At 41.0% G+C, this 25,029-nt stretch overlaps 2 protein-coding genes across 6 annotated transcripts in view; one reads left to right on the forward strand and one right to left on the reverse strand.

The window, feature by feature from the left end:
• SLC25A21 (solute carrier family 25 member 21) overlaps positions 1-5,466 on the reverse strand; it is a 235,143-nt gene extending 229,677 nt beyond the window's left edge. The window contains exon 1 of the mRNA XM_059849939.1: positions 5,237-5,466. Within this exon, the coding sequence (XP_059705922.1) occupies positions 5,237-5,303 (67 nt within the window). The 5' untranslated portion in view covers positions 5,304-5,466. The remainder of the gene's footprint in view (positions 1-5,236) is intronic.
• The window catches only part of MIPOL1 (mirror-image polydactyly 1), a 188,750-nt gene continuing 168,569 nt past the window's right edge, over positions 4,849-25,029 (forward strand). Inside the window, exon 1 of one of the 5 annotated variants that reach the window (XM_059849928.1) lies at positions 4,849-5,261. The gene's annotated coding sequence lies outside the window, so the exon portion shown is untranslated. Of the gene's footprint in view, positions 5,262-7,505; positions 7,558-7,702; positions 8,046-8,173; positions 8,464-25,029 lie in introns of those variants that run through there. The other 4 variants (XM_059849929.1, XM_059849932.1, XM_059849931.1 and 1 more) reach the window with 4 other exon arrangements.

Raw genomic sequence — 25,029 nt, forward strand, 5'->3', positions numbered from 1 at the left:
CAACCAAGCAACTCCCATCCAAATCTCCAAGTCCAACACCAGGTTGGCACACTATTAATTTCTCAGACTAGCAGAGAAAATTGGCTTCATTGGCTGCTTCTAGTGCATTCCTTTGGAGCATTTCAACTTGTAGAATGTTTCCTTGCAATGATTACTTTTTGACTGCTTCCCATCCTTGGCTTTTTAATTTAAAGACTTTGCAAACATCTGAAATACCGAATCAAGGCAGTGAAAGATGCCGAGCATGAACTGTGGCCTCAGATAATATTTCAGCCTTAAGTGACTTCAGAAAAATGGAAAAAGGGAGGTTTAAGTACATTAAAATTTTATGGTTTCAAGTCAAGAAAGTTACAAGGTGTAGCTAAGTACTTAGCTAGTTGAAATTACCTCTGAGCATTAACCAATTATTTTAGTAACATGTGAATGCCCATTGCATGGCTTAAAAGGAAGAAAAAGGCACCCAAGAAAACACAGAATACTCCTCCTAACTTTAACTCCCAGAAAACTGTCATAAAAATACAAACAAGTGAGGGGGAGGGGAATAATTACCAATTTTCCTGCTGTTTCAAGTGCTTCCTGTACATCTACCGTGCTCCTTCTCCCATTCATAGGGACCAAGTAACCTAAGGTGTTTCACAGAGTATGCTGGCTAGAGTACCTTGTAATGATTTTTGTCTGCCTAATGCCTCTTGCAACAGGAAGACCAAACACTGGTTTTAATACTGTATCTGCATTTGACAGTCTTTGTTTGACAAGTGCCTTTCCTGCTTGTAGATCTGGTTCAAAGAAGTTGCTGCTATCCAGGTTAATCAACTTTGCCTATTCCTGAAATGAAACACCTCTCAAGAGAAAAGGTTTGGACTTTCAAAGGAGCTTAAGAGAATTAGACTCCCAAATTCTATTAGGTTTCAGTGCAGCTGGAAACCCAACTCTTTAAAAAAGAATTTTAAAAAAATATTTAAAAATTGAAGCTGAGAAGTACAGAAAGGCAAAACCCCTGCTGTTTCATGAAAACATGAAGAATAGGGGGAAAAAAGATCAACCTGAATTTTCCCTATGAAGTAACTGTTTTGTTTTAAAGCTTATTTTGTTCTGACTGTTCCATACTCATTTTACAGTAATTAATTTTGCAGTTCATGTTCATTTATTAAATGGAATTAGGCAAAGAGACATACTGAATTTTCAGCAGAAAAGTACTTAGAGATTTGTTAAGCATTACAGATCTGAAAAACAAGTCATCTATTTATCACTCACTAAAAATATAAAATAAATTATTCAAAATTTCAACTTCAAAATTTAAAATGTTTCTAGGTTATTTGTACATGTATGGAAGAAAGAGAGGTTATCATAAAACTAAATATAAATTAAATTTTATTTATGTTACATGTCATTTTAGCTAATTGCTTCCATCCGCAGTCTTTTGTTATTAAAAAAAAAGAAAACACCTCCATCAAACAGAAGCATCCTAAAACCTTCAGGGTAACTATATTCAGCCACTGGCCTTCACTGTGCCATGGGTATCTGTGCAATTGTTTATGACATTTGCACTTAATCATTCAAACTGACTCAACACTCTGTTAAAAGTATGTCTTGACAAATTAATCTGAGAATCACATAACGTACTTTGCACTATTCAGTTCCTCTCTGTGAGGAAACAATATCCATTGACTTTGTATGGAACACTATTGTTTTAATTTCTACCTTTTCCATACAGGCAGGCAAAACAAGGATTTTTTTGATCTTTGTGTTTTAGAGAAACAGCTCCTCTTGTGACTTGAACCCTGCACTGACTGAGCTTTTCAAATAACATTTTGAAGAACTGTTATAAATCTAAGAAAATCAGAGGCTCCCAAGTCATTCTTTTCACAATGATCCTTACAGTTTAGAGTTGATTTTCTGTTTAATTTTTTTTTTTGCTATAAATTCCACACATGCCTTAGCTTACTAATTAACCACTAGAGAAAAGGAGCATGCCTGCAGTTCCCTGCATTAGAAGGGCCTGAACTCACTAACGAAGTGTCCCAATTACGTTTCAGTCGAAGTCGTTTTCCTCACTATTGTCATACACCCAGGCAAGCAAACAAATCCAAGTATTTTGAATTATGCTATTAACCTTCATTGAGGGATCTGAAAGATGGGAGCAAACAATGCCAGCAGAAGTAACATAAGCCAAGACTGAGTAAGACTGTTCATATTTAGAATTTCATTCACTCTCAGGAAGCAGAGCTTTCCATTTCACATGAAGTCAGATTACAAGCCACATGAAAGCAGGCACACCCCTTGCCACAGACAAGGTATGCATGAGATCTGTCATGCCTGACTTTTACAGTTCAGTTACAGCAGAGTGCTGTTCAGGTTTAAATTAGCAGTGCCTCTGACAGCCAACGGTATGCTGATATATTTTCTCTTAAAATACCAAATACTTTCCTTTCTCCTTCTTCCAGCATGCCAGTATCTTCCATTTTATCAGTCCTCTGGACTAGGGGTCATGCTTGATTTCGTTCTTTCTTTCTCTTCCCCTGTCTTTATTAAGTCCATGAACAAGTCCTGTCATCTCCCACAAAGCGTCAAAAAATCCCTTTCTTCCTGTTCTGCCAGCTTAGGTTTATCTCTAATATTTTTCCACTCAACCTAGCAGAATTACTTCTTATCAGATCCTTTTGCATCAGACATGCAGATACTAAATAACCTCTCATTTTACTTATGCAGGCAATATTTCTGACCCTTCAATTACACCTAGTGGGCTGTGCCATTCATTCCCAACCACCTCAGTACTTTCCTACCATTGCTTTGACAGAGTCCAGCTCATAGTATCTTTCTTAGAAACCAGTTTAACTAAGACTAATTTATGTCTGGTTGGGGGTTGGTGGTTTTGGGGGTGGTTTTTTTGAGGGATTTTGTTTTGTTGAGGTTTTTTGTTTTGTTTGAGTTTTTTGCTTGTTTTCTTTTTGGTTGGTTGGTTTTCTTTCTAAACACCAGGCTGTGGTACAGAGAGCAAAGTCACTCTAGGATGTTTGTGGCATTCACTTGAGGCCAGGAAATAGAACAAAACATCTACAAGAGTCCTATGTCCTCCTGCAGAGACAGTCAAAAGCAACATAGGATGGTTGAAGTAATACTGGGAAACTAAGGTCAGGAAACAAACTCAATCCTTTTCTCCTTGCTTCCACCTTTTCTATGTTGTATCTACACTTGCCTAAGAAATTTAACCTTTAGACTGAAGACCTCAAAACTCCAGCCTTCACCTTCTACTTTCTCTATAAATTAGCAGGAAAAAAACCACTACTGAGTTTAAAGCATCTGTCAAGCAAGTTTTCAAGTTTCAGCCATTTCCCTCTAATGCACTTTAGAGCTCCCATTTGAAGCACATATCTAAAAATCCCCTGGTACAATTTTAGTGTTGTTCAGACTTAGATAATAAATCATTACTGGTTTATTTCAAAACCAATTAATAGAAATTTCTGCACAAATTTAAGGCTAGTGAGGCAGCTAAGGAACGTGCCTGCCTGACAGGAGATTTAGCAAAAGGTTGCAATCATCTTTAACATTATGTCTTTAGACTAGATACAACAGGCCTCTCACATTATACTTTTTCTAAGAAGTGTTGCATGCAGATCAATAGTCTCCTTGAAAATTCTCTCACCCTAATACTGATGCCTACCTGATTACCAAATATTTTTCATTTATCTAAATGACAATTTTCTTTCTGTCATGTTAGGCAATTTCTTCTACAAAGAGAACCTGTAACAAAAACAGGCTCCTGCCAGAGGATGGTAACACAGTGCATTAGATCAATCTGAATCACTAAGTCACAGGCCAACTGCTATGGACAGATAAATCTGTCATCTTGCAAAACATCTGGTGGCAAAACACCTCAGTATACCTTCAGGTATAAAGGGCTTTCAACAGTCTAGAACAGATTAAACCTTTCCATTCTCTCCTATAGGAAGATGGGGGTGGTACCAAGCAGAATCCAAAAAACCTTTAGAAATTCAAAGGCTGCAGAAAAGCTACATAAACAGTCATACAATACACTGGAAGGGCAGGGACAGCAGTCCTACAATACACTGGGACACCAGTCCTCTCCACTTCTGCTATGACATCTCTCACTGTCAAAGGAGAAGGCTTAAAACAAAGGGCATACAGAGCCACTAGCATAAAAACAAACTGCTCAAATGTGTGTTGGTGGCAGGAATGCATAGAAGTGGATTTAGAGGTACAAGGGGAATTAAAGGGAATGGAAGACCAGCTCACATGTAATGTCACGGCCACACAGGTCTCAACCACAGGAGAATTTTTCTTGTGCACATTACACTGAAGCATTACATAAGACACAGCAATACTACCATGTAGCTCTTCTCTTTCATGTAAAACATTATATGACAAACAGCATTTAGACCTCAGAAGAGATTCTAAGGAACACTTAAAAACACACTACATAGCTGAAATATTAACAGGATTTACATATGCAGACTGAAAGAGCAGGATATTGTGTTAAAATCCCCTACATTGCAGGCTGACTTAAATATTTCAGTTTCACTGGGATTTAGGTAAGAAACCTGAACAAATTGACCAGCAACGCTCTCATTGCCAAACAGACGTGCACGATTTTGACGTTTGTAATTTGCGGTACAAACAGACAGCAAATGAATGAGTAATGTCGACATTCCTAAAAGTATTTCAAAAAACCCCACAGAACCGCACTTCCACTGTAGCCCTGCATTAGTTTTTCTGTAACTCAGCGACGAAGAGTGTCACGGGAAAGGCGTCTGAGCAGGGCAACTACGTTTTCTGTCCCGTATCCAGGCGCTGGAGGCGGATCCCGCCCATGGACTGCCCCGAGCGCGGCTCTAGCCCTTCGGGCCGGCTGTGCTGCAGGACACCGGCGGCTGGTGCCGTTGAAGGGGCCCGCTCGCCGCTCTTATCGCCCGAGGGGCTGCAGGGCGTGTGTGGCTCAGATACACCGCGGAGCCAGGCAGCGCCCCTTCACCGCCCTGCCCCAGCGGCGGGCCGAGCACCGTCACAGAAGTTGCTCTAAGACCCCCGGGCTTGGGTCGCCTGCGGAGCCCGCCCGCGCCGCCCGGCGGGGGAGGAGCCGCCGCTGAGCCGGTTCGTTCCCCGCCGCCCGAGCAGCGCGGAGAGAGGGAGGCGGCGCGGCCGCCTGCGCCTCAAGTTGGCGGAGCGCCGGCGGGGGACGGGCAGACCCTTCCCGCCCACGAGGAACGCGCACACTCACCCGCCGAGCCTCCGGCGACGACTTGGTGAGAGGCCTCCTGCAGAAAGCCCCGGGGCTGCCGAGCCATCCTTTGCCGCGTCGCGGCGGCGACGAGAGGGAGCTGGCGCCTGGAGAGCGGCTGCGAGCCGGGGCCGAGTCCGCCCAGGGCGGGTGGGGAAGAGCCTGAGGGGCCACGGTTATCTGCCGGCGGGAGGGGGAGCCGCGAACGCCGGGGGCGGGGGCGCCGGGCTGCGCGGCCTCGCGGCGGCCTTTGGCAGCCGGCCCCGGGCAGAGCGCGGCTCCGGGCACGGCCCGGGCTCGCAGCTACGGACGACCGCTTCTAGCCGGAAAGAGGCAGCCTCTCTCTCTTGGGGCAGAGCCGGGACGGCCGGCGCTGCGATCGCCCGGGCTGGGGCGGGGAGCGAGGCTATGGCACTGTCAGCGGGTCAGCGGGGGACGGCAGCCGGTCGCCTGCTCGGGCTCGGGCCGTACGCTCCCGCCTCGGGGCTGGTGCTACACAGCGCACATCCTGCTCCCCCAGCGCTGCTGGGACCCAGCTAACACCGCACATCCTGTGCTCTGGGTCGGTGGTGCCGCTGGGCTCACAGGCTGTCTTTTTGAAGCCTACTGTCCTTTTAAAACCTTTAGTCTAAAGGTTGGTTCCATCTCTTTGATGTTCAAAGGACACGGGTATTTTGTAACTTGGAGAGCAGCTATGACATGTGTTACACGGACCAGTGGGCCCATCTTAGTAAACAAAACGGTGACAGGGCACGGGCTGGAAGGGGTGGGACACAGCGCCATTGCCGACAGCCCCCAGCACTGCTTTCGGCAAGGCCAATTTCTGCTTTTCCAGAAGATGCCCGAGTACAACGTGGGGGACAGCATGGGCTCGTCCCAGAGGCAGCACCACTGATGGGCAAGACAGTTCGGAGGGGTATTCTGATACATTAGTTTGCTGAGTGCCTGCGAGTGTTTTGTGATAGTCTAGCCACAAATGTTGCTAACTGCTCAAGGTTCGAGCCTTGAAAGGAAATGTAGCTTTTTGTAACGTAGAACAAAGATTAGAGAAAAACAACGGGTTTTATTGCTACTGAAAAGGATGGGAACGTAGGAAATATACAGAGAAGTGTTAATAAACTGTCAAAATGCCAAGACCCTAATTGCAAAAAGGAATAATAGTCAGGTATAGTATTCAGTTATATCACTTGAATGCATCAGCAAATAAACAATAACATGAATTTTTGATCTATGTAGGAACTAAGTGCACATTGCTGTGGGAATAAAAAATAACTCCCTTAAATTAATAAAACTTGAATGTGCTGACCTTTAAGTAATTAAAATCTCACTTCAATGTTTCATTAGCATTTGCTTTAGTTCCCTTGGTTTGGCTCCTTGATAATGCTGCTCAATAAACATTCCTGGATGATCAAGTCTCCAGTGTTCCCTATAATCAAAAAGCAGATGCTAAAGCATCACCACTTTTTTGTTCCAGAGATGTAGGTATCTATGTTCAAGTATCTATGTTCCCTTGGGTACAAATACCAAATCTAGTATTAGGTGGACTTTGCTACAGTATTTCAGCAGCAAAGAGAGATCAGAGTTCATCAGAGTGCAGAAACTGGTCAGATAATTTGTTTTCTGCATGTGTCCCTGCATCAAAGAGAATAACGGTCAGAGTGCATGTAAGTTACATAGATGTTCACACAGTAGCATAACACCTGCTCCTTAAAAAAAAACAAACAACCTCTGCCATTGTTAGAAATTATTAAGGTTGTTTCACAGTATTCAAACTCCAAATCTATGCCCCCTAATTCAATTCCGCAACTGGAAGTCTCTTTGGCACATCTCCCTTATTTTCCATCAACCCCTCCCTCCTCCCCCACAAAGGGTAACATTCCCACTGTGCAGGTTTCCTAAAGCATTTCTAGACTTAATCCTATTTCCAAATGGCCTCTTCCGAAACCATGAGCACCACTCCATTCTTCTCCTCGATATCCCTGGCAGGGTCTCTCTCTCTATTTGTGGTTACCGCGTCCCTCAGTAGGAAATTCCGTCCATCCTGGGCAGCCCGCCAGCACTAACAGCCGAGAAGGAAACCACAACTGGCTGTGCGGGGGCCGGACGGGCAGGAGAGACCCCCGGAGCAGCGCCCGGCCCGCCGCGCCGCCTCTCCCGTCCGCAGGGCGGCGCCACCCCCGCGCCCCGGCCCCGCCGCCTCGCCCCGCCCCCGGCCCGCGGCCCCGCCGCCGCGCGCTCCCGAGGGCCGCGGGCTCGCGCGCCCCTCCCCCCGTCCGCCCGCGGCTTTGTTGCGGAGGCGGCGGCGGGGCCGGAGCGCGCAGGTAACGGGGCGGCGGGGCCGGGTCGGGGCCGCCCCGCGGTGCTCGGGTTGGAACTCGGCCCATCCTCTGCGGCGGGGCTCGGCGGCGGCGGCGGCGGCGCGTCCCGCCGAGGCGGCGTTAGGTCGGGCCGTTCTGCCCCCAGCGCCTCCCCGCGGGCAAGCGGTCCTGGCCGGCCTCCTCCGCCCCCGGGACCGACGCCGGGCCCTTGCGCCGCTGACCGGCTGCATGTGCCGTGGCAGCCCCTTGGCTGGGTTAATGTTACCTCGGCGTGGCCGCCGGGCGATCCGGCCGGCTTGCCCGACTTAGCGCCCGCTCCGCAGCTGGAGATAGGGGGAAGCAAGTTTGCCGTGCGGGGATGCGCGGTTTGGAGTCCCAGAGGCTGCGGCTTTGCGGAAAGGGAAGGGACGGGACGGAGGGGCTGCTGCCTCCCGGGAGGGGGGCAGCGCGGGACAGTCCGAAATGAAACCTGCCCCGAACAAATTCAGGAGGTCGGTGCTGGATCTTTACTGTCAGATGAGAACAAACTGTGGAAGATAAGTGAGCATCTTTGTAGTAATGCATTAAAAAAAAAAAAAAAAAAGGAAAAAAACGCACCGAAAGAACTTGCCAAAATAAACCTTGTGCTTTTTTTGAATATTTATGACTTAATGCTTCTTAGGAAATCCCAATGAGCTGTATACCTTAGTACCTGTTGTAATTCCTGCTAATCAGAGTTCTTGATGATGTGAGAGTCTATTTCTTCCGAAGAAAAAGGCTATGGTTTCTCAGTGTGAAGAGTTTGGGAGAAAAACATTCAGTAAATGTACCCAAAGGACTATTTTACCTGAGACAGCACACCCCCCGATGTTTGATGTTCGTCCGTGGAAGAGCTACAGTGGGGTCTAGGTACAACTTCAGCGCATTGAGGTGATTGGAGCTGGGCTGCTGTAAGAGTTTGTTCGGCCCAAGTTTGGGAAATCAGAGTGTCCTGCAACCACAGTGGCTTTTGCATATTCCAGCAAGTTCTAACTCCCGTTAGAACGCTCTTAAATTGCAGTGCTTTAGCTGTGGAAGAAAAATCGGTTAACCACAGCAATGTGCTTTCTAGCTCAGAAGATCTCAGAGCTGCAAATCTTGGCGGTTCTAGGATCTGTGGGGTTTAGGGAAGTGCAATGATGTGCTTGCCTTGTTCTTACACCTGTCCTTGAGCATCCGTATGTGACCGGTTCTGCTGGGAATGTACAACTCTGGTTTAACTTGAAACCACTTGTTTTAGATTATTTGTTTATTTAAATATGTTATGACGCTAGCTTATAAATCCCATGAAGTTTAACATAAACAGTGAGATTTAACAAGAGTTAAAAAGGTCATGCCAGTTAAACATGCTGGTTATGTGGTAGTTCTGTTTTGTTTTATTTTGCTGTTTAGTACCCAGAATGCTGTCATTCATGACAAGGTTCTTCAGCTGTGTGAGACGGAGCTATGTACACCAGTGAGGTGCCATCAATTTGATAGCTATGAGCTCCTCTGCCCTGTCACTGGTAAAGGGATAGGCACTGATTTCAGGAAAACTTGTCTTGCCTGTCCAGCTAAGAAGTTACTGCAGTTCTGGTTGCAGTAGGAAAAGTGAAGAGAGGGACTGACACGTGAAATTACGCATAGGATTTAAGAAGGTAGGGACAGTTGCTGCTATTAGTTTCTGTAGGTTTTTCAGGTTTCCTTGCAATGATACTGCAAGTTCCTTAGAGTTTGTAATGGGGACTACTGCCCAATAGTAGTGGGTAACAAATTAAATTTTAAAAATCTCTTCCCCAGTTTTCACACTATAACTAATTATATTTCTTGCCTTGTTTCTGGATTTACTTAATTTCCATTTTGGTTATTAGTTTTCCTGTTTGGGATAAGGAAATGCTACTTTTCTTCACATTCTGGTAATCTATCTCCCTGCTTGTTAGAAGTCATTCTAGATGTTGCTAAATTAGAAATGCATTCTAATAGTGTTAAACTCTTTCCCTGACCAGTAAGAAGCAAAACAGGGTTTTGTTTCAGGTTTAGTATTTCTCTTGAAGCAAGACAAATCCTACACATTCATTCTATTACTGGCAGAAATAGTGTGGTGCTGATGCCACATGACCCACATGTTGCTTTTTGCAGTTTGTGGGAGTTTTAGTTTCAGAGAGTGCCTAGGTTAGTAAAAAAATAAGGGAGTTTTTGGATCTTGCGAGAAGGTGTTAGGGGAGAAGAGAAAATACATGTTTGATAGTTCTCTGGGGAAAGAATCAACAAATTATTCATTAGAATTTAAAGCAAGAAGATGCATGATACACATGAGCTGAGGGTGAAGGGGAAGAGCATCCTGCCTACAGATCACAGATTTGTGTAAAATTAGTTGCTAACTTGAGAGATATCCTAGTGGATCTTCGTGCTACCTACTTTTTAGTCTACCAAACATAGGGCAGAGCAGATGCTGCGTGTTGATGGCAGTGAAATGCCATAGTGCAATGGTGTTAAGCTATGAATTGGTGATGTGACTTGATGCTCACTTCCATGCAGATCAGCCAAATCAATGCAGAGGTGCATTCTCATAAAGTGATTCTCACTTTATGTCTGTTATCCTACATGGGCAATTGGTGTTTTGAAACTTACCTTTGAAACAAACAACCCTTCTGGGCTAACGACTATTGACAGATTTACCTACAAGCTAATGTTGCAACTGACAAATATTCCTGTAAGTATGACTGCTGCCTTTTTCCTTTTCCTTTGAAAGGAAGATGGTTTTGAAGGAGTAAGAGAACTAGAGTATTGAACCTTTATTTGCAGAACAGATACAGTTGTGGAAAGAACCAGTGTGAATGCTCAGTTGTTAAGATGATTCTCCACTGCTTTCAGCCACCAGTTTTTTAAGTGACAGGATGCTTGGCATGCTCCCTGCTAGTTTTGTGAGGAAGCTCCCTGCTTGCTTCATAACAGCAGGCTTCTGTTTTCCGTGATGATTCTTGATATGGACCTTTGTCCTTTAGGTACAAGTTAAAATGCAAACTGACAGCTTCTGTGGAGTGGTGGCCTTTGGTATAGTAAAGAAAATTATATATTAGAATTTTGAAAATAGTTTATATGTGCATTGGCTTTATGTGGCAGGGCTCTTTAGTAGGGGTCTACAGAGAGTCTTCTGTGAGAAGCTGCTAGAAGCTTCCCTCATATCTGGCAGAGTCAATGCCAGCCAGCTTCAAGATGAATGCACTGCTGTCCGAGGCCTACCCTGTCAACAGCACTGGCAGCACCTCTGGGATAACAGAGTTAAGAGGAGGACTGGGAATTCTCACTTGCAGCTGGAGAGGGGAGTTAGAAAGCATGAGGGAAAAAACTCTGCAGATGCCATGGTTGGTGACAAAGGAGAAGGAGAAGGTACTCCAGCCACCAGAGAAGAGATTCCCCTGCAGCCTGATGTGCGCACCATGGTGAGGCAGCTGTGCCCCTGCAGCCCAGAGAAGATTCCCCACTGGAGTCTGTGCCCAAAGGAGGCTGTGACCCCATGGGAAACCTGTGCTGTACCAGGCTCTGGCAGGCTGATGAGAGACCAGGTTTGCTGGCAGTGGGAAGCCATGGGGGACCCATGCTGGAGAAGCTTGTTCATGAAAGATTGAACCATGTGGAAGGGACTCACGCTGGAGCACTTGGGGATAATTTGTCCATGGGAAGCAATCATGTTGAGGTTTATGGAGGACTTTCTCCTATGGGAGGGACCCCACACTGAAGCAGAGGAAGAGTGTGAGGAGTTCTCTCCCTATGGAGGAAAGAGCAGCAGAGACAGTGTGTGATGAACTGACTGTAAACCCCATTTCTGTCCCTCTGCTCTGCAGTGGGGAGGAGGTAGAGAAAACTGGGAGTAAAATTAAGTCCAAGAAGAAGTGGGAGGAGGATGTTTTAAAGTTTAGTATTTCCCTGAGTCAAATCTGTTTTGCCCATGATGGGCAACTCATCAGTTGGTGAGTGAGCCTTTTCTTATATTTTTCTTTCCCTGTAGAGCTGAGAAGAGAGACAGAGCAGCTTTGGTGGGCACATGGATTCCAGTCAGAGTCAGCCCACTGTAACATGAGATATTGCTGGGATTGATCTTTGATTTTCATAGTATTAATGAATCAAATAATTATTTTTTTTTAAGTGTTCACATGTCGGTTACAGTTCTCTGAAATAAAATTACTTGAAACTTTTTGTATGACATGAAACAGACACCAAGTACAAGTAATAGACAAGATCATGTAGATTGAATGCCAGTGGATTCCTATCATAATGTAGTATGTGTTGCTTAAGGGTTTACTCTACTTTATTGAACATCTAAACATGAGAACAGTTTATTGTATTTACTGTGCACCGTTACACTTGGCTGAGTCTTGCCAAAGGCATTGTAATATTTATTTCCTGCTTTTCAGAGGAATTAAAACTCAGTGGTTCAGTTAATTATTCTGAAAGCATTTTTTACTTTGAAACTTAAGAGTTGTGGGACCTGTGGCCTAAGATCAACTTCATTTTGGCCACCAGAGTATGTGTACAGCTTATTTTCTTCCCTTTTTTGTTTGTTAGCTTTTGTTTTGTTTACCTGTGTTTTTCTCTAGTAGCCATGCAGAAGGATTTTATTGGGTCAGGTGGGTGATGGGAGGCTGTTTGTACCTGTGTTGTGACTTGGGTGTGCTACATGAACATCAGATGACTTGCTGGAATGCTCCTGTGGGTTCTGGAGTAGGGAAGGGGTTGAAGGGCTGAGTAGGGTCCATGAGTGACTTACAGGCTGGTTGCCATTATAGTTGCTGAAATATATTCTGGAAAATCACATTGAAAAAAGGCATATAATCCTTTTTGTTGACTTCATGTGTAGTTAAAATTATCATCAATATGTTTGTTTTATTTTTAGCATGGACTAAAATACATGAGACTGGTTCATAGTGTCTGTTATGTAATAGAAAAAAAGTCAAGACAGTGGCTGTGGTATCATTTTGTTCAGTATCTCTTGCTAGAGTAGCAAACCCAGGAACCGATCCAACTTCCCTTTAAGTGAATGGCAAAACTCCCATTGGTCACAAAAGCACGGGATTACACTGTGGGTTTGGAAAAAATAATTGGTAATGAGTTCAGCTCCTGGAGGGCATTAATTTTTGCACCATGAAATCCGTAATAAATTGAGTTAAGGAGATCCACATAACATGCTGGTAGACAAATGTTATCCTTTCTGCCCTTTTATGTGAATCTGTTGGAGGCAAAATTTGATCTTTAAGTTATATATTCATTTAAATAGTCATATTCTGACTAGCTATGCACTAATTTAAATGTGAAGTGTGAAATAAATTAGAAAAATCTAATCTGGTGCAGTAATGTAGTATTAGCACAAAGAAGGATTAAAAGGCTTGGCTGTTGATTAGGTCTTTGAAGGGAGAGGGTTGCAGCCACCATCAGGATTTGTGGAATGAGAGCAAGGTTGTATCTGAATCAAAACTGTTCTGAAAATGCTGTATGGTGTTCCAGTGTGAGAGAATTTAACATGGGATCTAAAACTGCTGCACTTGAAGCAAACAGACTGCATTTTTAATTTACAGTAGTAATTTATTTAAGCCAATTTACGAGTTCACTTGTACTTTAGCTTATAAATAAAAACATCCAGTTGTAAATGGAGTATTTAGTGCTGGAGAATTACTTCACAGCTGGGCATGTGTACCAATTGCCCTGGGTGGGACTAGAATTCAAAAATGTTCTTAGTTGCCAGTTTAACAAGAGAATGATCCTGAGCTTAGATTGGCTTGGTGAAAAGGGCATGGGGCTTTCTGAGGCATGGCAGTTTAGGTGTATGGAAATGAAAAGTATTAAAATATTTATTTTACGCAGAATATTTACACAATTTAAAATACAATTTTTAGTTGTTTCAGTTTTTAGCACATAAAGTTAAATATGTTTAAAACTTTGTATTACATCTTTTTTTTTTTTTTTTTTGAGATGTTCTTGACTTTGTTTCCTTTGGGGTTAATCAACTCTGCTTTAGCTTTATTTCATTGCACTGTTTCCAAATGTATGTTTGACCCCCTTGTTAATTCTGATGTTTCAACAGGTGAGAAAGTGGAACCATTCTTCTTGCTTGCCTATTGTATTGGATAGGAAACAAAATACCAGTTTGTATTATGTTTACTATGTTTCTGATGGTTTTTTCCTGTGTGTTACACATTTAACTTCATTTTAGGAATTGACTAACAAAAAGATAAGCCTAGTTACCAAGAAAAATAGTTTCTCAGCTTGCAGCTGAGTGCAGTTAAAAGATCTGAGAGCACTGACTGAGCATAATTAGAAAAGCTAAGACATTCCAGTGGTATCTTCAAAACTATTGAAAGAAATTATGCAGAAATGAGTGTATTATTTTTCTAAGCATTTATTTCTCTCAGTAGTGGTATGATATATAATTATATACTTCTTTTTGAAAGTTAGTGCTGTTTGAGAGACATTATATGGCAGAATGTGAAGATACATATCTAATGCACTGTTGTGTCAGATATTGTAATTTATGCTTGTAGTTCCCTAAATTATCCCATCATTAGTGGTATTGATATAAGAAAATAATTCATATCCATAGAATAGTTTAATAAAGTTATTATTATTACTTTTAGAAAGTCACAGCTTACTTTCCTTAAATAGTGTTCTTAACTCAAAATTTCTGTGATCTGCAGTTGGACTTGCTTTAAGATGCTGCTTCTCAATGTGTTCTTGTAATTCACATTCAAGTAAATAAAATTTCAGGTTCTATAGGAATTTTAGGCATTAAGTGATTGGGGGTGGGAATATGTTAAATTGGCTATGTAAATTTTTAGATACAAACATGAGAAACAAAGCAGTGTTGTTCATCATGTATTTCTGTAGTGTGCCTCTTGTGTGTGCACAGGCAGTTTTTCCATTTGCTCTTATGGCAGAGTATTAGGATGTGGTTTTCCTTGTCTGAGATTTGACATAAGCTCTGTGTGATCAGTTTGCTGCTTGGTACCTTCCTTGTAATGAGGAAATTGGCACTGTGAAACACCCACCACAATTTTAAGATTTATTGAAATTGTTGTAGCTTTTCTTGTAGAGCGACAGAAATGTGTCCTTATTTTTATTTTCATTTTCTTTTTTACAAATACTACTAGATGAGTGATACAGGAACTATGATAGACATTCAGTTGCTTAGTGTAATCAAAGCAGACCAATCAAATACTTAGATACTGATTTAGAACTGTTTTTACAGGCACTTGTTCACTTTTTTCCACTTTTTTCTTTTTTTTTTTGCTTCTGCTAGTTGTCATGATACCAGGAGATTGCTGATTGTAGCTAGATTAAAAGGAAATAAAAATTAGCATTGAAGTAGTTAAATATCTCCATTCCCATGATCTATATCTGAAGAAAAACAAACAGTATTTAATGCGTCTGTGTTCTTGGATCTGTTTGTAAGGGTATTTATTTTCATTAAACCACAGGAATCTTGAAGTTTAACTTTTCCCTTTGCACCTGACTGTATGATGAAAAAGGATGTAGTTCCACACCTATATCCTTCTCAAGTGTAGCCTACGTTGATGTCATTGTTCCTTAAAGAGACATCAGCAAACCCATAGTTCTGCTCAGTTTTATTTTAAAGTGCATTTTGATTAAAATTTAAATTTAGCAAGTGGAAAAGCCACTTTCATGCTTTAAAATTTGCTTTCCCTTCAAGTTAAAATTTAAAACAATAAAAGAGACAGCATTCTGTTCTCATTTTGTGGTGCTATGTAAAGTTCATTGCAGGAGATTTTCTTTTCCATTAATCCCTTCAACTGTCATTTATGGGGAACAAGCTATGTTGAAAAAACTGAGCTGCAGGAGGAGCTGTGTGAATTCCCTGATGCCCTTGTTCACCAGTTCTCCTTGTCTTATAGGGTAATACATAGAGCCTCAGTTATACTGCTCTGTGCTCCATTCCTGCCTTCTTGCTGTTCAACCTGTTGGTTGTTTTCAGGTGTTCCTGACTAAATCAGTCACATCTTTTCCTGTGTTTAGGTACTGTGTGAGGGATGTGGGTATTTCAAGGATTCCCTTACCCTGCTCAGCTGTCTTCAACGTGGTGTTGAGTGTGAGGGAGGATGTTTTCAAGAAAAGAAGTGGGGTGGGGTGGTGGAACTCACTGTCCATTTCCTGCACTGTCTCTTTGCTTGCACCAGGTTCTAAGTTAGCTGATGATCTTGCTAGACATGCCTTGGAGAACAGAATTGGGCTGGCTGCTCAGCCAGCTCTTGGCCCTTGGCAAGCTCAGGCACCTGCTGAAGTGTTGCACAGAAGGTGTAGCACTGCTTCTCCTTCTTTCTGCTCTTCTGCAGCCAGAGCTTGATAACCTTGGCTGATGGGCACCAAGGGCCCTGGGGAGGGAAAGATACTGCTCTTTTTCACTCCCAGACATGAATTGAAGGCACGATGGGGTTATTAAGGCAAGATTTAAATTGCTCAATTTGAGAAATGCTGCGTGTGATAGCACTAGTCAAATTAATCTTTAAAGTTAGACATAATATAGCTTCAGCTCCCACAGAGCAGAAATATTCTTGAATAGGGACAGAAGTCGCCTTCTGAAACTTTGTTTTTGCATGTTTGAGGAGTTTCCTTTTTTAATGAAAAAGACCACCTCTAATACCTTAAATTGTGATACAGTTTTCGGTAGTTTTTGAGAGTTACCTGTGTTTGCTTATTTGCTTGCATTAAGAAGGAACAATAAAGCTTCACATCTGGATTGGGAGTGTGTAGTCATATGCTGCATCTTGTAGAAAAATGGTGCTTCTTTATAACCTCTTTTGAGACCTATTTTACAAATATTAAAGGATAACAAAAGATTTCATACACGTACAACAGTTTCAGCCCAGCATGGGAATGAATGTAGTTGGTTGATTATTTTCTTCTGAATCAGTTTTGTTTTCTGAACAGTCTCACGTAGCGTCTTCTGAATCTCTCATTAGCAAACAGAGATGTGAAGTAGCTGTTGAGATTTTGATTCATTTTCCCCCCACCAGCTGTTCCCATGGGTGTGCAGGATCGCACACCGGTAGATGGAGCCCTGTGCCAGCAGCCAGCTTTGAGCAGGCTGGTGAGCGAACCTGCAGCCTCTGACCTGAGCGCCAGGCGGGAGCGGCTTTTGGCGCATGTATCTGGGATATGTTTTATTCATAGAAATGGATATGGGTTTAAAATTAAATATCTACCGTTAGCTGTGCGAGTCAAGGCAGTGACTGTGTGCTCAGATGCTTAGGGACAGCTTTGTGGCGTTCATGATGGGCAGCCGATCGGGTGCAATGCCCTGATCTGTCCCAAAGTGCTGCAAGGACGAGAGCCCATGTGGCTTGCCACGTTTTTTCTGTCAACTTCTGAGCCAGCTATGTCCTTAGGCAAATCTTGGTTGAAACCATCGAAAACAGGTCCTATGGGAAGCTCTTAAGAAACTTACAAAGCAGATTAAAATACAAGTTTTGGGATTTCGTTTTGTATTTTTGTTTTTCATATATGCTAACTGCTGATTTTTTTAAAAAACATATTTTTGAGTATAGAAAATTGTTGAATAGAGCAGTTCAGAAATTCAAAATCAGCAGTAGCTAATCTTGCCTGTTGCCTCTTTTGCACTCTATGTGTCCACACCCACAGCCCAGGGCTGTGTTACGTGGCTCTACTAAATGATACAGTGGGCTGGGTTTGTTGACATTTGTGTCGGCCACTTGTAGAACTGTGAAAAATGTCCAAGTTATTTGCAACTTTATTTAGAAATCGGTTTACCTGATGCACTTTTGTATATAGCCAAGTTCCTCCAGTGTGAGAACAGTTCTTAAACAGCAAGATGTTAATTTTATTTGAAAGTTTGAAATGCAGTTCTTAATTTTAAAGGGAGAAAGGAGGAAAATTTTTGAGGGATAATTATAACATAAATTGTTCTTGTGAGGGTTTTTAATGTGTTTGTTCCAATAAGTTTATGCTTGAAATATCTGAGAGATTAGTAGTATTCTGTGATTGTAACAGGTTCGCCATTTCTATAACATATGCCCTGCATTTTTTATCTGAAATTCCAAGTGTCTTAATGTTTACATTTCAAAACAATGGGGAGGGTGTGGGTCCCTGGTGTTTTTGCTCTGACTAATATTTCTGCACAGTAACACTCCTATGCTGTACCTTAAATCTCAAAAGAAAAATTAAGTCATTCTTAAAGCCTGAAGATTTGTCTGATGACTATATGAATACTGGGCTAAGTTGCAATCTGAAATAATCTTTGGAAATGTGTTTCTACCTGCTGTTCATTATGTGTGTTAAACTGGAATTCAGATATTGGGGAATGGACATAGATGTGAGGTTGTGAAAGCATTATTCAGAAATAAAATATTCAGTTAGAATTCTGCTGGGATTGTATAATTTTGTTTGCTTTATTTGTTTTAGTGGTTAGTAGTTGCTTTTGCTTATGGTTTGCAAAAGTGAAGTTACAGATTTTCTTTCACAGGCACATAGTTGGATGGGGCTTTGAGCAACCTGATCTAGTGGTAGGTTTCCCTAGCCATGGCAGGGGGTTGGAATAGGTGATCTTCAAGATCCTTTCCAGCACAAACTACATTGTGGTTCATGGTAGCAAAGTATTTCAGCACTCCTGTCATTCAAACCCAATTATTTGTTGCAGTCTGGAGAGGAAGCTTTGGACAGTATTCCAATTTGTTATTGTTTCGGTGCATTTTTAAAAAATCAGACACAAATCACAGCTATAAACATCCTTGTGCTTTAAAAGGAAAAAATAAACAGTCATGTGTGGGGTTGACCCCAGCCAGCAGCTAAACACCAGCACAGCTGCTCGCTTGTTGTTCTCCCCAGCAGGCTGAGGAGGTGTTCTGGTCTCTCTGAGTGGAAGAAAACTCATGTTCCAAGACAGTGACAGTTTAATAAGCAAAGGAAAAAGAAGAATAAACCAGCCAAACAAAACTAAAACCAACAAAAATTAATGCAAATGGAGTCACTTGCCACCTCTCACCTGCAGTGCACCATGGTCCAGCCAGTCTCAGAGAGCTGCTGCTTTGGAGGAAAAGCTGCATACCCCCTTTCTTTGCTTTTCCCAGTTTCCATTGCTAAGCATAACATTAAGTGGTGTGGAATATCCTTTTGCCTGATTTGGGTCAGCTCTGCCCCCTCCCAACTTCTTGCCCATGCCCAGGCTACTCTCTGGAGGGACAGAGTTGGTGTGAAACAAGAGCCTTGATGCTGTGGAAGCAGTGTGGACAATAAGCAGATTACTGGTATGTTATCAGCACTTTTTTAGCCATAACCCCAAAACACCAAAGTGCCATGTGTGCAGTTACAAAGAAAGTTAATGACATCCAAACCAGAGTCAGTACAAGTAGTAACATATCTTTTCAATAGTAAAAATACTCTTTTCTAAAATGTGTTAGGAAAAACAAATTTGTAGTAGCATTGATGATAGTCAGATGGATATACAGCTTAAATTTGTAAGGGAGGAATTTCTAAATTTATATAAATACAATTTACTTAAGTCTCAAATTTTGAAATTTGAGTAATAATTTAGAAGAAATTTTACTTCTATGCAGCAGTGACTTCTCAGATGTGAATGAAGTTGCAACATATGTATTTGGCATTAGTGATGTCTTAAGCCACCATTGTTTTGTTCAAGAATGATCATGCCCTTTTGTTTTGAACCATCATGTTTTCGTGTTCTTTGACTTTTGATTTAGTTAGTACCAGAGGCAGTGATATTAGCACAAATAGGAAGCTGTAACAGAATATAAGTATTTGACTTGAGTGTTTATGAAAATGAGCTTTCCCTGCCTCTCAAGGGTATGATTGTGAAGTTTAGCTCATGTTCTTGTTAAAAGGATGTTTTCTTTGCCGAGGAGGGAGTTTTTTTCAGAAGTTTGACAGTAAAGCTTTCAGTGAAATACAGGGTAGAGCTGCAAAGACAAAATGTTCAGAAAATTACATTCCAATGAATGGTTGCCCTTAGAAGCAAAAGAAGAGCTTAATAATCTCGTATGATGCATAAAATGAGTGGTAAAATCAACAGAGTGGTTATACTGGTCATTGAAAGGTGAGGGAAATAAGACAAGCCTTCATTAAACTTGGCCTTTTAATGTTTTTAAAAAACAAAATACAGAAACACCAAGTTTTGCACCTGCCAGTGCATGGAGAGCATCATGAAAAGATGACTGATAACCAATGTTTTTCTGTGCTTGATGCATCAGTTGAATTTGGCAGTTGCTCTGAAGTGGAGACCACCTCTGTGTGTTCAGCATTCCTTATGTATCAGCACCTGAGTCCTTTGAGAGACTTTGTATACTGCCTGAAGCATTCAGCAGGGAAGTACAGCACATGTTGAATAGCAAAGGTTGTAGTGAGGACTGATGTTTTGACCCAGGGAAGATGATAGAAATGTAGAGCTAGCAATTGTGAAAAGCTTTGGGAAGAATCAGAGCTCCTAGGCTCTGGTTCTCTCTCAATCCATAAGATCACAGGTGGTAACTGACAGATTAATTTGTAATTCTGATATAAGCATAATACATTTTTCTGCTAACTGTATAGAGTACCTCAAAGACCTACTGATAGTTGCCTCTAGCATGACATTTTATCCCTGTCACAGTGGTTTTTGTTAACGGGTTACATTATGTGGGGAAGGAGATTATGGTATAACTGAGGCATGTAAAGGACTCCTGCCAAACACAGAACAGAACATCAGCTTCTGCAGAGGCTTGTGATCTTCTGTATTGATGAGCTGTAAACAGCTGTTTGGAAAACATCTCTTGGTCTTCTGAGGTCTCAGTGGTTTCTGTGTGCAAATGGGGGACAAAGGAAGATGTAGCTGTAGTCTTATAAGCAAAACTGTTTTGACTGAGGTCCTTGAACTTTTTTTATGATCTAAATTTGTATCTTGGCAGCAGGAATGGACAAAGCTTTAGTATTCTGAGTTTACTTATTTATTTATTTGTTTATTTACAAGTTCACAAGCTGTAATGGCAAAGCATCTTTCAAAATCTTAACTCTATTCTGTCAGTAAAATTGGTATTATACTTGCAATCTGGCTCGTGCCTAGAAACAGTTTTTCTGCTGGGCCAAATACCAGTAATTGTGGTGCTCTGGTAAAGCAGTAAAGAGAATTAGCAAGGTAAATCAGTCTAATACTTACATTAATGAGCTAAACAATATGGACTATTCATTCTTAGAAATGTGTTCTATGAAATTATTGTTGAAATCCAATTAATCAACTGAGAGGGAAATTCACCTGATAGCTAATATATTTTAAATTATATGCACTTCTGACACAGCCTTTTCTGAAGGTTGAATGACATTCTTACTCCATTTTGGAGCTGAGAAGTTGTGCTGGCTTCCCTGCTCAGCTTTACAAATGCAGCTTAGTTCAAGCTGATGTTACTGTGCTTTATCCACCAGTGAGCAGTTTTGCCCATTCCCTGTATCTAAGGTACAGATTCCAGGTGGATGTCCCAAAATCCTTTTTTCCATATTTTGTGTTTGTAGGACAGATTTGAGTCATTATCTCTAGGATAAGGAGATGGTAAAACACCTTAGTAATTCCTACAGGGACTATTTACTTAGAGGAAGGATATTCTTGTTTCAGCCTAGATCTTGCCAAAGTTTTTTTGTTTATATGGTTTTTAAAATAGCGTAAATTACATTCCAAGGATTTTTATGTTATTTTACAGTGTTTATATGTGTGTCTCTGTATATCATTAAATTAATGGCTTAAATTTTTTTAGGATTTTAGGCCAAATTAAAACTAAAGTTTTTTGGTTTTTTTTTTTAATATATCAGTAGCTATTTGTTGTAATACCATTTGACTGTAGGTTTTTTTGATAATTTTTTCTTGATTTTCAAGAGGTATTAAGGAATGCCTGTACCTATTTTTGTATGAAATCCTCTTTGATAACAGATAAACAATTTGATATTTCTACGTGTAAAAGTCTGTGTACAAATAGTGTTTAGATAAGCTCCTTTAATCTCTTATTGTGCATTTTTTATAGTTTTATAGTTAATTCAGGAATTTAGAGTAATTTTTTTTATTGTATACATTTGTGACTGGTTGTAAATTAATCGCAGAAGTACAGTGTCAGCACGAATTAATTATGCAAGTAAACCAAATGGCTATTTCATTATTTTACTGAAATGCCAAGAGTTTGAGGAGATCTTTTGTCTTAATAGATTAGCCAGAATTCATTGGGAAAAGTCTTAGTATGTTTAAGGTAATGGGAAAATCTTGCTTTCAGTACATCCTACAGAGATCCTGCTTAAAACAGATGACAGTCTGTCACGTTCAGTAGCACATCAGTCATCAGATTTATTCTAATTCCTTAAGCTGAACATTTCATTCAAGCTTGTAGATTGTCTTGTCAAGCTACCAAAAGCCTCATAGCTTTTCTGTCAACCATAGAGTTGCACCAGCAGTTCACAAATAAATGCTAAGCTGCAAAAATACTGTTTATTTTCTTTAACCTTTTATTCAGTTAGCTACACTGTTCTTTCGTGTTATTTTCTCCACATGTGTTTATCACAAGGTATTTGAGGGACTGCCTCCTAAACATGCCTCATCCTGACCACAGCCACTTCAGACCAAGGACCGCTCATTTTGGGGCGGGTTGTTTTTACTTGTAGCAGTCTAGACCACCGTGGTTATCACATTCCTCCTCTAATCACAAAGGCCCAGTGAGCAGCTTCCTTTGCTGCAGACGTGAAGGAATCCCACTGCTGCTGCACTACCAGCTGTGGTGTGGCCAGTCTGGCTTTGTGCAGAGTGGCTGTGGACTTCTTGCCCTGTATGGAAAGTGACGCTTCTGCTGTCAGCCCATATAGTCATGACATTCTTTGTATATATTCATTACAGTCCTTCTAGGATATTCTCTCATGCTGTATTGTGTATGTCTGTGTCTTTATTTTTTTTTTTTTTTTTTTTTTTTTTTTTTTTTTTTTTTTTTTTTTTATTTCCTGTCTGACCATCTCTAATTCTGAGCTCTTGGATTTAAATGAAGTCTTCTGTGTAAACTGTAGCACTCATGAAGTCTACTCAAGCCTTACGTGGTGGTGAGAACTTGACTTGAGACATACTTTCTTTGAAGTCAACATGTGTATGTCTGAGGTAGTAAAACATCATGGATGGTTAGTTGAAGTTAAATAATTAATTTAATTAAGAAAAGAAAGTAAACTATTAGATTGGTGCATTTGTATAAATTACATTTAAGGCCAAAAAATTACTCGTAAAATACTGAAAGCCTCATTTCCAGGTAAGACTAATCTCTATCTTAAATTGCTAATACAATGGCATTCAATATAAAGTTGTGACTGCCCTTTAATAGGAAGAAGACTTCCTTGGTTGTCTCTTTTAGCTATTAAAAAATTGCATCTAAGCTGTCTTTTAATAATTTTCCAGAATCACCAATTTCAGGACTCTACTTTTTACTTCTAATTCTTAGCTGTAACTTGTGATTTCTTCTAATACATGTTTTTTCCTGTCATTCACATGCAGTGCTAAATTTTCTCTCTTAATCTGGTGGTTTTCTTTGTTATAAAGCCCTGCTCTTTTAAATAATTTTTCTTGGTCTGTTAAATGGACAGTGTGTTCTTTTAGCAGGCTTATTCCTTGAATGGATATTCTGAAAGACACATTGTACATGTCTAAAAAAGAACTGTGGGGTTGAAGCCCTAGATAAAACTAAAGCCTGAGTATATAAAAAAAAGATTGTTAAAATGTCAAGATAATGAAAAGTCAGAAAATAAATTATACCTATTATTAATTTTGAATTGTATTCAAACATAGAAATATGTATCATAGACAAAAGCTGATTACAGAGAGATAAAATTCAATTTTACACTAGGATAATTGTTTTATGTATTTTACATTTATTTATAAGATCAGATAAAGGCCTGGAATTCTTGATATAAATCACAGTATGGTCCTGATGAATGCCAAGGTCAGTAAAAGGAAATCTCTTCACTTGCAAAACACATTGCTACTGCAGAAAATACAAAGTGAATAAAATGAAACTGATAGGCACCATCTTTTCTACTACACATTCTTTATTTGCATTATTATGTTAGATCTTAGAGTAGTTTTGGGATTTCAAAGGAGGGAATAGATATCAATGCTCTCACCATCCTCCCATATATTATCTGTAGGCAAATTCACATCCTTTGCTAAGTAGAGATTAATGCAAAACTAACTTGAGGTTTCTGAGTGAGACTGGATCTGTTGTCACTGTAACACTGTGAAGTTAGATTAGCCCTATTCAAAGAATCTTGTATGTGCTTGAGATGTAGTTGGTGGATCCAAATGCCACGTAGATGTTGGAGCCCATGATTTAATAGTACATTTTGATAATAAATTACTTCCTATCAGGAAGGCTTATTTTTTCCAGAATCAAATCTTTGGTATGTCTTCAAGAGAAGGAAATTTAACTATTGTTCAGACCAGAAAGGACAATAAAATGGATTCTAGGTTCTCAGAGAAGTGACTCCATGTTGGGTACCTCAGCTGAGCATTTGGGTCAGCTTGAACTAAAGAAGACACCTTCTCAGTAACTGAATTTCAAGTCGGAATTTGGAACACGTAGAACATGTAGTGAACTGAAATGGCTGCCATTCACCTTATCACACACATTTAATAAATAAGCTGCAGTGTTCAGTGATAAGTTTTTCCATGTGGAGTGTATTGGAACTTTTGGGTCCTAGGACAATAAAAACCAGAGTCCTTGACATGGCATCCACTTCACAAAAAAGTGTTACTAGACCCGACAAGTATTGCATCAATCTGGACACTTTACACAAGTGATGGCTTCCAGAACATGTCTTTATTACCTGACTTTATTTGGCAGCAAGGAGTTCTACACTTGCTGCTTTTTACAGAGTCCAGATTTTTTTGGGCTTCTGTCAAAGTACCAGTGTCACTGAGGTCAGGAATTTGCACTGTTACTCGAGTTAGATTATGTCAGAGAGTTGTGGCAGTAAGTAGTGACTCTACATCTATAGGGTGAGGAACTAGTGTCACTGAACAGCTTTTCTGGATAAGTGCTGGCATTACAAATCGTCTTTTCTTCCAGAATCGTAAGTTTCTTATAAGCTAGTGGCTTGTTCTGCTTCAGCCAAGGAAAGACCTGTGCTGCAGGGTGAGAATCTGATCTTTGATTTCTCAGGTAGGATTCAGGGTAAATGATTTTGCATGCCGAGTGGTTTAACAACTACGGAGTTCTAGTATAGTGCTTGGTAAGACTCTGCACAGGCAGTAGCTCTGCAGCTTCCATGTGCTGGGCTGGTGATGAGATCACTGAGGTCTGCTTCCATGTAATCAGGCTTTCTTTCCAAATGCTGAAAATTGATTAGACTGCAGAAGTACAGATACAGGAATGCAGCTACCTCTGAGAATAGATTCACCTTCCTTTTTTGATACAATTGGATTTCTTTCAGGATCATAGTGAGGCCATTCCTGAGTCA

This window comes from Haemorhous mexicanus, chromosome 6, assembly GCF_027477595.1.
Source record: "Haemorhous mexicanus isolate bHaeMex1 chromosome 6, bHaeMex1.pri, whole genome shotgun sequence".
NCBI classification, from domain to species: Eukaryota; Metazoa; Chordata; class Aves; order Passeriformes; family Fringillidae; genus Haemorhous; species Haemorhous mexicanus.